Source organism: Squalius cephalus, assembly GCF_949319135.1.
Source record: "Squalius cephalus genome assembly, chromosome: 18".
NCBI classification, from domain to species: Eukaryota; Metazoa; Chordata; class Actinopteri; order Cypriniformes; family Leuciscidae; genus Squalius; species Squalius cephalus.
In genome coordinates, this window is record NC_137139.1 from 30,205,425 (window position 1) to 30,221,929 (window position 16,505).

A 16,505-nucleotide genomic window follows, 5' to 3' on the forward strand; every position below is an offset into this window, starting at 1 on the left:
CAACATCAGAGAAGAGATGTCGCTGAAAGAGGGAGAGGAAGTTATATTGATTGAAGATTACGAGGCACATGAATTAAAAATAATAATAATGATGTGCACGGATAAAACATTTATAAGAGATATTCCATAATTGTCAACGTAATTGGTTCTTTTAAGAACTTTTCACTGAAACTCAAAATGGATCTTCCCTTTTGGAAACGTAATTTTTAATAGTTGAGAAAACATCTAGTACCAGTGCTTTAAAGAACCCGTGAACTAATATACTGATCGGAAGAAGTCACATCAAGAACTTTTTTAGCTCTACAGAACGTCATGAACTCTATTCAGTGAAAAATTAGTCCTTATATAAGAGTGTGAAGAACGTTCCATGATGCCTTTGCAATTCTCTAACGAAATGTTCACCACATGGAAGTTGAAGAATAAAGAATGAGACGTTTTTTTCAGTATCGTGGCCAATTTTGGAACATTTCTAAGTGCATAAATACGATGTCTTGCCAGGTCTGGGATATCTAGCTCTGAGCAGGCACTGAAGATTTGCAGTGATGTCAAATGATGTCAAGCCACTGGCTTATTTCACCAAGGTGTTTCACCAAGTGCTGCTGGGATTTTTTTCTGCCTGCTGTCATCCGACTGTACAACGCCTCCTCATCTTCCGGTCCTCGCAGGAGTCTGGGCTGCCTCCCCAGTCACGATTAATGACGCTGTCTCTGCTCCTGGTGCTTGTGCAGTTGAGGACTTATGCTGCTGTTTATGCATCAAACATCCTTTTCAGTAACGTCCGATTCAGTCTAGTGAATCACTTTGTGTGGACATGCACTGATTCAGTGAGTCTTATGTTTTTTGTCTTCTTTTTGTACTATATTTCAGTGCTGTTGGATGGATGAAAGCATGGAACGACTGACCGACGTCCAAATGAACGAACAATCTCAACCAAAAAACCTCAGTTACGGTGACAGAATTAAACCTGCACATACACTACTGTTCAAAAGTCTGGGGTCTTTTTCATGCATTAAAATTGAGCAAACATGACAGGAAAGATGTGACAATATTACAAAAGATTTCTATTTCAAGTAAATGCTGTTCTTTCTGTTCATCAAATAATCTAGATTTTTTTACACAAAAATATGAAGCAGCACAACAGTTTTCAACATTGATAATAATAAGAAATATACCAAATCATCATATTAGAATGATTTCTGAAGGATCATGTGACACTGAAGACTGGAGTAATGATGCTGAAAATTCAGCTTTGATCACAGGAATAAATTACATTTGAAAATATATTCAAATAGAAAACATTTCTTTTATTATTTCACAATAATATTTTACTGTATTTTTGATGCAACCTTGGTGAAAATAAGAAAAAAATATGATTTTTTCCAAACTTTTGACTGGTATATAGAAAATGGAAATAATAATAATAATAAAATGATGCATCCCATTCTTTGAGAATGGTGTGTAATCATATGCTAACTAAATATATATTGAGAGATTTAATATTTGGAGCCATTTGAGATCATATCTGGTTCTCAAAGAATGGTGTGTGATCATATGCCAGCTGACTAAATATATATTTAGAGATTTAATATTTGGAGCCATTTGAGATCATATCTGGTTCTCAAAGGCCAGACATAATAGCAGGTAAATCCTTTTAATGGTCACATAACGCCGGGCAGGTATATGACATTATATCTGTTTCAGCTCAGTCCGTTTAATGTCATGGTTTATGAACACAGCAACATATCTCCTCATTTTATGTTTATTTGATGACTCATAATAGTTAAAGATCTTCCCAAACTCATTTGCGTTATAATGGCTACAGAACTTTGTCCCCTGCTGATCTCGGGGTAAAACGATAGTGTACACGCGCTGTGCCTGGCATGCACTTATTATAGCCATATTTTCAAATATCATCTTTTTCACTGTGATTAATTCTAGAACTGACAGTTTCCATGGTGATATTCAAATGACTTGACATCAATTTTCATAACTTTTCTTTGATGCTACGTCGTTAAAATCCCATAGTAACCTCCGATACCTTTGAGATCTTACTGCGTGTTAACTGTTGTTTCATAGCAAAATGATTTAACATCAGGTTAATGCGTAACCAAGTTTAGTTCTCATCCCCGTGGAACTAACGTGTGCGTGCCATCTAAACTCAGTCGAATCTTTAAAAAAAGGTTGTGACATTCTTGAAATTGATTCGAAAAACTCTCTTATTGCTTTAATAAAAGCACGATCAACTTGTGTTTTGATTCTTTTTCTCATTTTAATATGCCGTTTGATGCTGTAAATTACACTGTACGTGAGTTTAGCCAACATCACATGCTTTTAAAATAGAAAGGTGAATGGCAATTTTACAGGTTATTGTTCTTATTGCAAAAGCAGAGGTGGAAATGTCAAACACATGCTGCTTTAGGCTGAGATACGCTTCTTAAAGAAGATTAGGCGACTAGATTAGACACGGTCAATTAAATGCACTTTAAATGCTATTATTAATGCAAATGCACAAGCAAAATCCTTCTGGCAGACGTACAGTGGGAAGAATACATTATGTATGGATGTAAAAGAAAAACAATCAAAGGGTGTTATTCATTAGGATGCAAGAATATTCTGTTTTCAGTGTTTATAGCTTCATCAAAGAGAGCAAAAACAGAATGTGAGATTGCATAAGCCTTGACAAGTCATTTCAACTATGTATTGGAAAAAAAACAACAGCAACAACAAACAAATTGGGATACGAATACAAGGAAGGTGAATCACGTAAAATAAAACCCATAAATTCCAGCTATGCATCTTTAGAAATGACAGATGTGGTGCTTGCCAGTCATCAGCTCCGATGGGAGTTTAATGTTTTTCTGTGCAATCGGTTTTATCTCCTTCGCACTCGTTAGATTCTGAACATTACCTGTGCATTTTTCTTAACTCTGGAAAAGTACAACATCAAAGCATTGACACACTCAATTTATATATTAACAATGCTGGGTAGATTACTTACAAATTGTAGTCCCTTAATGATTACAAACTACATGATGAAAACTGTGGTTAGTAACATAATCTATTACATTACACATTTTAGGTAACATAATCAGACTACTTTCTGATTACTTTTAGACTACTTTTGACCTAGCGTGCTTATCACATAGATTTAAATCTATGTGAAAATCTTGTACCATTTTGATATAAAATACAAAAAATAATAAGAAAAAATGATGTTAAAAATGTGTTATCAACAATAGGAAGTGCATTAAACATTACATTGCATCAGGGTTTTGGTGAGGTAAATAAAAGTTGATAAAAAGGTAATAATTAAGTAAGAAAATAATTATTTATTAATAATAACTAAAGTAATTATTAAAAACATAAAAATGTGCAATTAAAATACATAAAAAAGTGTATTTAACTATTAAAAAGATTAAATATTTCTGCAATAGGCTGTTTTAAAATGGAAAGTATGAATAATTTACTACCATTTTGTGAGTATTAAGTAATCATGTAATCAATAAAAATGTAACTTTAGTCTGATTATGAGTATTTTTAAAACATCTAATTACATTTTGGAATCTGATTATGTAATCCAGATTACATGTAATCAGTTGCTACCCAGCACTGTATATGAACAACCTTAGAGACGTACAAGTGCAACACTAGAGCAAGCGATAGCAACGCCGAGGTTCGATTCCCAGCTGATAACAAAATCTGTGTAAATCACTTTGGATAAAAGCATCTGCCAAATGCATAAAAACAGAAATGTAAGACATGATGGAAAACTTCAATATGGATGGAGAAGCATAGTGGGATTCTCATACATGATGGAAAGACTTAGTCAGAGAAAGATCTTTTTCATGGTAAATTTATTCGTAAATGAAATCAATCCAGATGGGATGTGTAATTGAATTAAAGTCATTTGCACTCTTTATATGGTGGAAGTTGTTCATCATTAAAGCTCTACAAGTATAAAATGTAAGCGAAACACACTGATTGTTATGATAAAATCAAACTATTGTGACCAGTCTAACCATTAAAAAAAAAATCATAGTACATAAAATAAAGCTGTTTTACAAAATGAGATGTTAAATAAATTTACTAGCATCAAAAATACTTTGATTTATTATAAATACAGTAAAATGAGTCTATGAATATTGCATGAACCCCACTAAATATTTCATCGTTTTTCTAAAGTTATATATTTACATTTTAATTGCTGTCAAAACAAAGATTTTGTATGCTTCAGTGTGTATCCTAACGTAGAAATTACAACATTAAACAAGTTTAGCTATTACAAATTCGGGGTTTGAACCTTCGCCCTTTTAGTTAGCAGCCGAGTTCATTAACCACTACCTGAAGAACTTATTCAATTCGGCAGTAGGACTCTAGTGATAATCTATTGTATTGGTCTATGTATTCTTACAGGGTATCAATACAGTAATGAGCTTTCTTGTGATATCGGTCCAATATCTCCCTGTGACTGTAGCCCTGCGTGCGGCTCCTGAAGATAGAGGATCCAATTAGTGGAAGAGCGCGCCGTAAATCTCAAGATAGAAACGTTCTCAGAAGTTCATCATCTAATATTCCTTGGGGAGATCTTCTCTTAATATTCTTCAATCTTCTTTCTCACTCAGTGGAGGATCAAATCAATTAAAGTAGTTCAAGTGTGATGGATGCACAAACCCACATATCATAAGGGTAAAAAAAAACACGCTTGTTTTTGACACTAGAAAATTGCCTAATCTGTTACTGTGTGGAAGCGTATCATATTTTCATAAATTATTGATTCTCTCTAATAATTCATTAAACAATGTTGCTGAATAAACAGGCAGATGAGAGCATAATTCAGACGTCAGCATTTGCTATGGATTACCCTGTAGCATTGTCAGCTAAATTAAAAACCTCATGAAATGCTTTGATGAGCACAGAGTTTTTTTTTTCTTTTTTTTCTGGGTTCAATTATTTGAACTGGACGTTGAGGGCAAGACATATTGCACAAAAAAATGTATTTTAAAAATGTTTGTCAGCTTTTAGTAGTACACTAGTATGATCTATCAGCCTTGAAACTAACACCCAGCTAACAGGGAACGTTCTGGAACTTTGAACTCAGAACTCGGAACGCTCAGAATCCTGCCAGAGATTCAAAGTTCCAGAACGTTCCGGCAAGGTTCTCTCAAAGTTAAGAGCAAACATTCGCTCAGTAACGTTAATAGAATGTTCGTTCAAAGTTATCTGGTCTTTAATGACGTTTGCAAAACATTACCACGAAAACATCATTTATACATTGTTCATGGAACGTTTTTGTCTGAAACGTTTTGTTAAACTCATTTCAAAACGTTCAGAGAACATTCAAAAGTAACATTCCCATAATGTTTGCTCAATTATAAACTGGACTGTTTAACATTCACACAACCAAGAAAAAACATTAAAAAAAAGAAAATAAAAAAAGACGTTTTGAACGTTCATCAGAAATAATGTTTTCATATATTAATGGGAACATTAGCAAAACGTTCTGTTAGCTGGGCAGTAACGCAATATTAAAATACTCAAATAATTGTATTTCTGTGCAGGATAGTCTTGAGTATCCACCTTTTTCCTAACAAACCCACTGTGTTTTAGATTATGGGAAGCACTTCCGGTTTGGGGAAGTTCCACTCAAAAAGACTGAAACAAATCATTTCAAATCATAAGGTTGCGCTACAAATAATCCTTATCCGTCAGTTTGACTGAATGAGCTGTACAATTTCCTTCATGTTCTATTTTCAGACTTCATGTCTTCAGACTTTATTGTGACACACGGTATAACAAGAATATCTGTCAAGAACTCTTTTACAATCGCTGGATTTTTCCCTCCTGATTATTTTCTTTTTTCCTTTATATTCCGCTGTAACAGTATGAAAAAGTATAACATATACTGTGCATTTATGATCTGCTCTCCCAGTTTAATTTACGATATATCTCGGTATTATTAATAATTCACTGAAATGCACTGAGAATTTCTTCTCCTCAAATCCTCACGTCTCTTTCCAGGTTTGTTTTCACATGGATGCTTTCAAATGTAATTGTCTCCCCTTTTCCCCTTCTAATCTTATATTATTATTAACAATGTTTACTTGAATGTTTCTAGAGCAGGTCAATATAATTTTTATTGTCTGTCGCATTTGAATTATCACTCAATGTTCCAGTTAATGAACATTTTTGATTAAGGCAACGTATGTTAGATAATACAGACATATATTACTATAGTGATATTTATTCATGGTCTGTGGTAGTCATTTGTTAATGCTTTTACACTTTTAAATGTCCTTTTATTGTTCAATGGTTGTAGGGTGTGTAGAATAACGTCATCTCATTTGACCCAGTTTTTGAAAATGCTTATTACATTCATAGAGCGAATATTTCGCTGATTGTTTACAGTTTAACAGAATTTACTCCCAGAATTTGTGCAAAGCATCATGGGGAGTAGGAAAAAGGTGAATAAATGAATATCATTCTTTGGGATATCTGAGGCATTTTAGAGGTTATGTGATACTGAATGGCTTTACTTTTTCTCTGTCTACAGCTCGGTGAAGCGGTCGTCGTTTGAGAACGCTTGATTATAGACACCACCAAGGCTTGAAAGTGTGGTTCCGTTCTCTTTGACTATTCCGGCATCCTCTTCTGCAAAACCAGCAGCTTTGTCTTTGGCTCTGTGGTGGGTAAAGCATCATAAACAGATCAGATCAGAATACAGGGAAGGTAACATCAAGGTATGTTGGTATCTAAGGCCATGTTAACACCTGGTTAAGATGTTTTGGTCGATTGGATCACAAGTGGATGACGCTAAATACAGGTGTAAACGGGGTCTAAAACATTTTGAGCTTGTCCACTTTCAGCCACTTCCAGAGGTAGTCGAAACCGGATTGCTTTCGTAGTGTAAACCTTGTGTGGTCGAATGTGTTCAAACAGAGGGAGGCGCACTAGCCAGACGGGATTTAAAGTATTTTGGCTGGAGACCCAAGTTTGATTTGAAGACGAAAACGTACCAAGCACAATGTTCTCACACCATTCCTGATTTCTAACACACACTCACAGCGTCCGGCGTGAGAGAAGAAACTAAAGCTGATGCTCTCTGAATGTTTTTCCGTCGTCTCCGGTCGTGTTTCGTCCATCAGATTGAAAGATCTGAAAAAGCCCAAACATTTACCCGCCCATAGACCCTCCCCTCGAAGAAATCAGGACAGAAGTGATTGAAAGTGGACAAAAGAGACGGATTAAAACACCAGGTGTAAAAGGGTTTGTGTCTCCCTCGTCTACTTGTGATCCGATCGACCAAAACACACCTTAATACTGGGTGTAAACAGGGCCTTGAAGACATCCAACAGTTTTACACAAGGATCATCGACTTTACATATTCACACCCCTAAACATGACACATTAAAACATTTTACCAACCCCACATTTTTAATGGTAGAGTTGAAATAGAAATGAACAACTGCAACCAAATATTTTGGTATATTTCCTGCAAGGAAGTTTCTAGTAATCCTGAAGACCTTGATTAGCTGGATCAGGTGTGTTTGATTAGGGTTGGAGCAAAACTGTGCAGAGCTGTGGCCCTCCAGGAATTGAGTTTGAGATCACTGGTATAGACCTTATTCGTCAGAAACAATTCTTTAGAAATTTGTCTTTAAACTTGTTTTTGCGGTAGCTCTGTATATTTCTATGGCATTGCTGTCGAAGAGTAATTTGCTAGTGAAGTGGATTTACTTATTGTAGAGTTAATGAAATTTATCATGAGCATTGTAATGTTTGAAACGGATCATAACAAATGTCAGTCGACCGGGAAGATTTTAAAGCGAGCGCTTCATTCATAACTCCGTAAGATCTTACCTTCATGCTGTGAAAATACAAACCGGAAGACTGAACACAACGAGCGCGGCGCTGAAAAGGGGCGGATCTACGTAAGGTCTATACAGTGCATATGAGAAAGGACAGTTTAAAGGGGTCATGACATGAGAAACCAAATTTGCCGACTATTCTGGGCCCAACAACGACGCCGCAAACTGTAAATAATGTATTTCATCTTAAAACTACTTTTAGCCAATGGCGTTTGCCAATCAAAACAGTGGGAACTCTTAAAGGGGAAACACCTGTTTGAGTATTTGAGTATTTTGAGTATTTATTTTGTCCAAAAAACTATAGTAATACTATAATTGCACCTAAGGGAACATCATAAAACAAAAACAAAAACCATGTCATGACCACTTTAACATTTATTTTAGTTTGCTCTGCTGTAATGTGATCACACATATACGAAAGCTTAGACAAAATCTGATCACTTGTGGGCATAGGAGATTAAATGTGTGGTTGAATCTCAGTCTGTCTTGTGATCAGATCACCTGAGATGGATGTTAATAATTTAAATGAAATGGTCTGCCAAAAGAACATTACTGACCGTCTACTTTTGCTAACTGTAGACATCAGTAAAGCCATGATCCCCACAGCCACAGCACCTATGACCACACCAAACACGATGAGCCATGGCGGAGTGTCGTATACGATCGGGGTCGCCAGCGTCGGCGGGATTCCCACGAACTCCAGGGTCATGTCCGATAACAGGAACGCATTGTTTATGCGATGCTTACTCAACCTGGAATTATGAATCATGTGTTAGGGAATCTGGCAAGCTAAAGGATAATCATCACAGATCTATGACCTATCCACCTTACTTTGCAAGACGGAAGTGAATGTGCGAGACTACCGATTCATTAGCCGCTATACACTCTTAGGAAAAAAAGGATCAATGAGGTTCTAATTAAAACCCTAGGGTTCATGACTCAATTTTAAAGAACGCTTTATGCCAAAAAGGTTGAGAAAAGTCTTAAATTACTATTTTTTTCTGGTGATAAAGTATGTCACGAGCTGTTTAATTCATAAACAAACAAAAAAACAGCCATCATTTTTGCAATAGCATGTCACGTTGATGCCCATGTGCAGTCTACCAGTTAGTGAGCTATCTGCACATAAAGTCTAGACCTATAACCTGCAGCACAGCATTGACTCACTTCACTGCTTGCTCCACTTGTTCTCTGGGGATCAGTTGGGTTGGATCATCTGGCGACGTCACCACGAACACGAACGACACTCTTTGTGTATCATTGCACACCAGTATGTTTGCAGAACTGGAAAAGATTATTTAAATGAGAAAAATAGATGTAATCATTATTTTTGTGAGGCTAATGGTGTGGCTGGTGTTTGTTATGTGGTGATTTTGGTTGCAGTACAGGAAAAAAATATTTTTTTTTTTTTGTAATAGAGGGCATAGAAAATGCACTGGAAATGATAAAACAGCCTCACACAAACACATATACACGTACACAGCGAAAAACAACAACATTTTTGTCATTGATATGAGAAGCAAAATTGTGTGAGATAATAAGCCTTTTTTCTTTTTTTTAATAAATTTTGAATTTTGTGTTTATTAACTACGTTTCTTAACTAAATGTTTTTTCATGTTTTAAATCTAATTCGTCTAATTTAAATCATCCAGTGTAAAATTGTGTGAGATTATAAGGCTTTTTTTTTGGGAATATGTTTTTAAATCTTTTGTTTCGTAATTGTTTGTGTTTTTTAACTAATTGTTTTAATTGTTAACTAATGTTTTAAATCATGTTTTAAATCTAATTAGTGTACTCATCTAGTATACGTCTAAAAGTTGACAAAGTTAACTTTTAGCAGTCACAAACATTTAAAATGTACAGAAAAAATTGATGACTTTGATTTGATCAAATGCTCTTAATAATAAGATTTTCCTTCTACTAATATCACCTGTGTGACTGTGATGCTAAATCCTATTATATATATATATATATATATATATATATATATTTTATTTATTTTTTTTTTTTTTTTTTTAAAGAATGAGCCCTTTAACATATCCCAAATTTCCTACTTAAAAAGGAAATATGTCAATAAATACTTTAAAAATATTTATTTGCCATAATTGCCATAATTTACATAATTGACATAATATGATATGATGATAATCAGAAATGTTTTTTGAGCATCAAATCATCATATTAGAATGATTTCTGAAGGATCATGTGACACTGAAGACTGGAGTAATGATGCTGAAAATTCAGCTTTGCATCACAGGAATAAATTACATTTTAAAATATGTTTAAAAAAAAAACAGTTAATATATTACATTATTTTTGTTAAAAAAAAAGCTGCTCTTACCCCAAAATTTTGAACGTTAGTGTATATGTTCTCTGAAGTCTGAAGTCTTATTATTTGATGCAGTTTTGCTTCTCAAGTAAAAAAAAAAAAAAGTATCTTGTTTTAAGGATGCTTATAGTTATTAATAAAATAATTGCCAATAAATCAGTAAATCACATAATGTCAGTAAACTTAATTTCCCGGTTGTATACTGGATACAGCCAGTGAGAATCAAGCAGACGCAGACGTCTCATCAATGTAACATGATGCTGCAAAAGAACCACACGCTCCCTATCCAGCGTCCCGGCATCAATCAATACTGCAGTTCTCTCACAAATAAGCCTCAAGCATCTCTGCAAAACTTCAGCTGTGAGATTTCACAATCGTTAGGGGCCAATCTCTGGCTGGGAAAGGTTAACCGCAATCGATTTCCCCTGACCCATTAGCATCTCGGCCCGTAATTACACCCGTAAAATTAATCAGTCTTGCTTTCCCTACAACTGAGAGCGGCTCAATTGCATGAATATAATTAAGGGGAAAAACATTTAATCCACTAAAACAGGACAGTCCTAAAATTACATCATGCATTTTTCGGTTCACCTGTAGATGATCACTGTTATTATTAAAAGTGTAAAATTACTGCTAGATCATAGGGCTTTGGAAATAATCCGTCATTACACAAAATTATATATATACTCATTGCACATCATACCTCATTCTGAGAAAAAGCGTGTAGATTCAGCGGACAGCAACGTTACCTGATTTTGTCAGATTTCATTTTAAAGCACATGATTTATCTCATCTTAATATAATCTTAACGAATGTCATTTGAAATGTCATTTCACTTTTCTAACTTTAGTTCGTGTGTAATGTTGCTGTTTGAGCATAAACAACATCTGCAAAGTTACGAAGCTCAAAGTTCAAAGCAAAGGGAGATATTTGCTTTTAAAGAATCACTTTTTAAGGACTACAACAAACGGCTGGAAGGGACTACACGACATTCCTCACGGGTTAGTGACATCACCAACCCTAGAATTTACATAAACCCCGCCCCCTGAGCATGATTTATAGATTATCAAGACAGAATATGCCAATCAATGACTAGAAGATAACTCCATATCAGCTACATAAATTCATCAACTAACCATTTAGAAATGTTGTCTACATGTTGTCACTTCTTTTTGAGTCTCTCCATCTTTCTGACTCCGGTTTGAACATAAAAGGCTAAACGTTTTTGAAATTTCCAGTGCATTTCTGTGTGAGGTAAAAGGACACGAGTTGTTGTAGCTCCGCCCCCTGTGCTGAGAGCAGCAGCTCATTTGCATTTAAAGGAACAGACACAAAAACTGTGTGTTTTTGCTCACCCTCAAAAAGTGACAACTTTAACATGCCATATAAAAATATCTGTGGGGTATTTTGAGCTAAAACTTCACATACACACTCTGGGGACATCAAAGACTTATTTTACATCTTGTGAAAAGGGCATTATACCGTCCCTTTAAACCCGCTAAGCGAAAATCATAGGTCTGAGCACAAATCATTGACATATTATCCTAGGGCAAACAGAGTGGGATGAGAAACATGGCAAAGTTTGCAACTTTGGGTTAGGAGTTTGTACAAATTCCTAACTCTTAGAGAGAAAAAGAAAAGTAACTGGAAAAAAAAATGCTACAACAAAGGCAAGAAGATAAGGCAGGCTGCTGAAATGCTGGTCTGGCCTGGAAGCTGATATAGATTTGCGTGTCAGCAGCGTAGCAAAGGAATCTGAGACCGTGCCGTCAAATTATTTGCCAAAGGGGAGGCATATAAATTGGAAAGAGGAGAGGGCCGTGATTGGAGCCTTGGGGGACACACTGCGTTAGACTGGAACAGTACATGATCTATGTTCCTCAATAGATACAAATTACTGGCTTGTGCTAAGAAATGATGTTAGCCAGAGGAAAACTCTGCCAGTGATGCCAATGGCTGATAAGCTGTGAGTAGAATATAACGTCAGACAAGCTCCAAAAATGCCGGATATTAAGATTTCATGCTTGAAATGGAAAACACCTCTGTCATTTTTACACAAAAATACACGTTACACAATTTTTACATTTTACACAAAACAATGCAAAGCAATATAACATTATATAATCTTGGTTAATCTGAAATTGTTAACCCCTCTGTCATTGTGTAAATGCAATGTAAATGTAATGCAAAGCAAAGTTACAACATAAAACATTGCAAAGCAATGGAGCGCAACGAAAGCAAAGCAATGCAATGCAAAGCAAAGCAATATAAGGTAATATAAACTCGCTTTATCTGAAAGAATGTTCTCATTTGAATATTTATGAGATTAATAGCATTGATAGGACAAGTACAGCATGTATCAATCAGGCCAGTTTTAATAACTGCTTTTCCATCTAGAAATGTTGCCAAATAATTCACTTTAGTTGTCTCAAGTCCTCTGAAACATACTACCAGTTTCCCTCAGGTACTAAAAGTGCACACAGCATTTGAAGTGTCTGCAGCTGTGCAAAGCACATGCATATTTAATGAAGCAAGCATCGAGGAAGCTTATGATTGGCTGTCTGTGTCTAAACAACCCATGTTGCATTTTAGCACCTCAATGTTTCACACTGTTGCAACCGTTGACTGGTTTATAGCCTTGTCGGGACATTTGTTCCTGACAGTCATGACAAAATCTGACCCACTCCCCCACATGCATGCATGACTAACAAAGAGATATGACTTTACTAAACGCCTGTGGTCAAACCATTCCACTCACGTTTTCAATCACAATCAGAGTGGTTATTACACACACAGCCACGGATTGACCAGTTTTGGTGTTGATTATCTTTGGTTAAGTGTGTCATCATGTCGTGTGTGGGAGAGTGGCGGTCTACTCACTCGTAGTTTGTATCCTGATTAGATTGATTAGCGCGTCTCATCGCGAACGCCAGAGTAGATTTGAAGAGAAACATCTCACTCGTATTCCACTCGTACTGAGAGAGAGAGAGAAAGAGAATGAAAATTTTTTTAATTATTTAACATACTGCACAGGAGATCAATATGCCTGAATAAAATTATGAAACTAAATGAAAAGAGGTGAAACAAAAGCAAACCCTACTGCTTTATCTCCGAGGGCCGTCTTAATGCTGAGTCTGACTTTAAATCCATCTTTGCTCTCTACAGAGAGAGAGAGAGATAGAGAGTTTATTCACAAAGTATCTTGTGTTGTTGTTGTGAAGATCCGTGTACTTCCTGTTCTTTCTGGGCTGATAAGGTTTCTGCAGTGTGTGTCCTCCTAAAAGATCCTCGTTTGGGAATTCATTCGTCACTTTATTTCTCAGTGGTTTCTCACGATACTGTTGAGGACTCTGAGATAAGCTTAGATGCCAAACAAGAAACCGAGTCTGTATTTTTGGTCTGACAACAAAGTGGCATAATCAAGTTTAGGATGTTTAGACGCTTCAGAGAGGATTTTTTTATCCTTATTTAAACTCTCTTGAAGTTTCATTTCACTGCAATTTCACACTCCCTCTGAACTGTTTCACTTTCTTCTTTCCATAAAATGCATCCTGATTCGAGTTCCCTTTTTCCAGGCGAATATCTCAAAAACATCACAAAATAATAGTAAAAAAAAGTTTTGTATAAAGACAGTGAAGCCTATTTTAGGAGCATTATGATTTTTGAATTAAAGGCAGGATTATTATTGTTAACTTGATCTGAAACCATAAACAACATTTTTGTTGAAACATAATAAATGTTAAGTAAAACAAAATAAAATATAAAAAATATTTTATATTTATAAAATATAAAAAAAAAAAAAAAAAAAAAAAATATCAATAATGATATTAAACATTAAATATCTAATTTAATGTAACTTGAAGTACTAAAATAACTAATAAATACATTTAATTAATTAATATTATATAGACATTTTAAAAACCTAATAAAATAAAGTTAAACACAACAAAACTAAAAGCAAAGTGAAAACAGAAAATATAAAAAAATTTATTCTAATCAAAAAATGATTAAAAACTATAATAAAATAACATTGATTAAATGACATTTAAGCACATTTCCTGTAAAATTCTCATTATAATGCATACCGATATTTTACTTTTGATATTTTTTGTAAATACGTTTTTTAAAGTGTTTTATTACATAAAATTTAAATACATTACATTTAAAAAGGCAGTACAAAATACTTGCAATTTAAATCATATATAATTGTTATTTTTTGCATAACAGTAACTAAAATGAGATGCTTTCCCAAAAAGTATTATAATGAGATTTTTAAAATGAGAATTTTTAAAATTTTGCTTAATTAGGGCTGCACGATATTGAAGAAAAGTGCGATAACTCGTTAAAAAATGCAATATGCTTTACAATAATGTACAAAACAGAAATTGAATAATCAAATGTAAAAATAAAACTGCTTTGTCTTCCCTGTATGAATTAAATAAACACAGATTCTTATTAATGCTATAAAAGTTATTCAGTCAAAAGCAGCCGGAATCTGTTCTTGGCATGTTTTTTTTCTTTCTTTTTTTTTTTTGTGAGATCCTTCAGTTTATTAATTAAACTGAAAAAGAAAGACATTATTATCTATAAATTCTCAATTGTAACTGATTGAACACACTTTCGATTATATTCATCTTTACCGCTACTATTCCGCCTCTGAAACGGCTCAAAGAGCGCTCCAGGTTTTCTTTCCACTGTGAAAAAGACTGTGAGATTAAAAATGGCTGTTTAGTCTGAACTGAGAACAGACGACCAAAGATCGCACAAAGCACAAAGATCGCAGGACAACAGTTCAGTTTCTCACACAATTTTACCTTTACAAAGATCTTGGGCTACCATGGGCGGCAGGAGTATCAGAAGAAGAACTGCGGTTCGCATCTCTCTATCCGGATGAACTTTAACACATATGACACAGAATGCAGCGCTCAGAGATTATAAACCGTTCAGAACATGAGATACAAAGGGCTGGACGGAGCCACTTAATGGTTAAGCAATGACTAGACCTTCCTCCAGAGAGAGAGAGAGAGAGAGAGAGAGAGAGTGCCAGACAAACACCATGTATTCACATATAGTAAAAACTCAGCCGAGAACATAAATGTACATTTAAAAGGAGAGCTGTTTGTTCGGCTGGCTTGGATTGTTTCTGCTGTGAAATTATAATGGGAGTGTGTAAACAGCTCTACTGTTTGCTCTCAGGTCTGTGAGTGCATATGAACGTGAATGCGTATGATTTCTCCTCATCATAACAACAGATGTGTGTGCGCTGACCTGCGTTGTTTTCATCCCCTTGCTGTTTTTTTTCTTCTGTTATACCCGTCTTCTCGTCTCAGTATGTAAACACAGGCTATTTACAGCGGTACCACGTGTGATATCTGAATGTCATTTTGACTTATGACTTTCTTCTGTTGTTTAAAGTTGCGTTGTTTTGTTTTTATGATGCGTTTCCGAGTATGCCGTCGGTAACAGCACTTCAAAGTGACGGCGTACTCTCGAACGTGGGTCAGACTTGGGTTGTTTCTGACAAATACAAGGGAAATCAGTTCTTAGATGAAGGCTGTTCTTTCTGTGAACCCCTGATGATTGAAACAAACCGCTTCTCCTGCATCTTTCCTTTGCTTGTTGAGATGAAAGCTTTTCCTACAAGACCAGAAAAAGACACTTTAGACAAGAAAGAAGTTTGATGGTTAACCAATCTTCTGACACTGCAAGATGAGGGAACGTTCAGTGCAGTTAATTTGTCACCTAATAAAGAGACTGGGTTTACTCATTTATTGTCACACCTCAAGTGTCATATATATATATAAATGAAGAGTTCAGAGAAGCCTCTAAGTGCCATCTGAAATTTTCTTCTAGAATGATCATTTTTATCAAGCTTGTATATTTAAGTTCAGTAATTTCACTTTAATGGCAATGAGAATTACCTATTAATTGTCATTTAAGTGAAATTACTGAACTTAAATATACAAGCTTGATAAAAATGATCATTCTAGAAGAAAATTTCTGATGGCTCTTAGAGGCTTTTGCATCTGAACTCTTCATATATATATATATATTAGGGTCAGTATTTTAAAGAAAAAAGAGAAAGAAATTAATACTTTTATTCGGATGATCAAAAGTAACAGTAAGGACAATTACAGGCTTAAATTATACAAAGGATTTCTGTCAAATAAATGCTGTTCTTTTGAACTTTTTATTCACCAAAGAATGCTTTAAAAAAATATCATATTTTAAGCAGCTGTTTTCGATCGATAAATAGTATATTGCTTATTAGAATGATTTCTGAAGGATCATGTGACACTGAAGACTGGAGT

General features: G+C 34.9%; 1 protein-coding gene across 1 annotated transcript; it reads right to left on the bottom strand.

Annotated features, from left to right (window-relative positions):
• Window positions 1-5,844: 5,844 nt before the first annotated feature.
• cltrn (collectrin, amino acid transport regulator) lies at window positions 5,845-15,204 on the bottom strand. Its single transcript, XM_079849999.1, has 6 exons — window positions 15,009-15,204; window positions 13,295-13,353; window positions 13,075-13,169; window positions 9,033-9,149; window positions 8,423-8,617; window positions 5,845-6,677 (listed from the first exon to the last, which is right to left on the bottom strand). The coding sequence occupies exons 1-6, from the start codon at window positions 15,070-15,072 to the stop codon at window positions 6,545-6,547; spliced, it is 663 nt and encodes a 220-aa protein (XP_079706125.1). The 5' UTR covers window positions 15,073-15,204; the 3' UTR covers window positions 5,845-6,544.
• Between the last annotated feature and the right edge of the window lie 1,301 nt (window positions 15,205-16,505).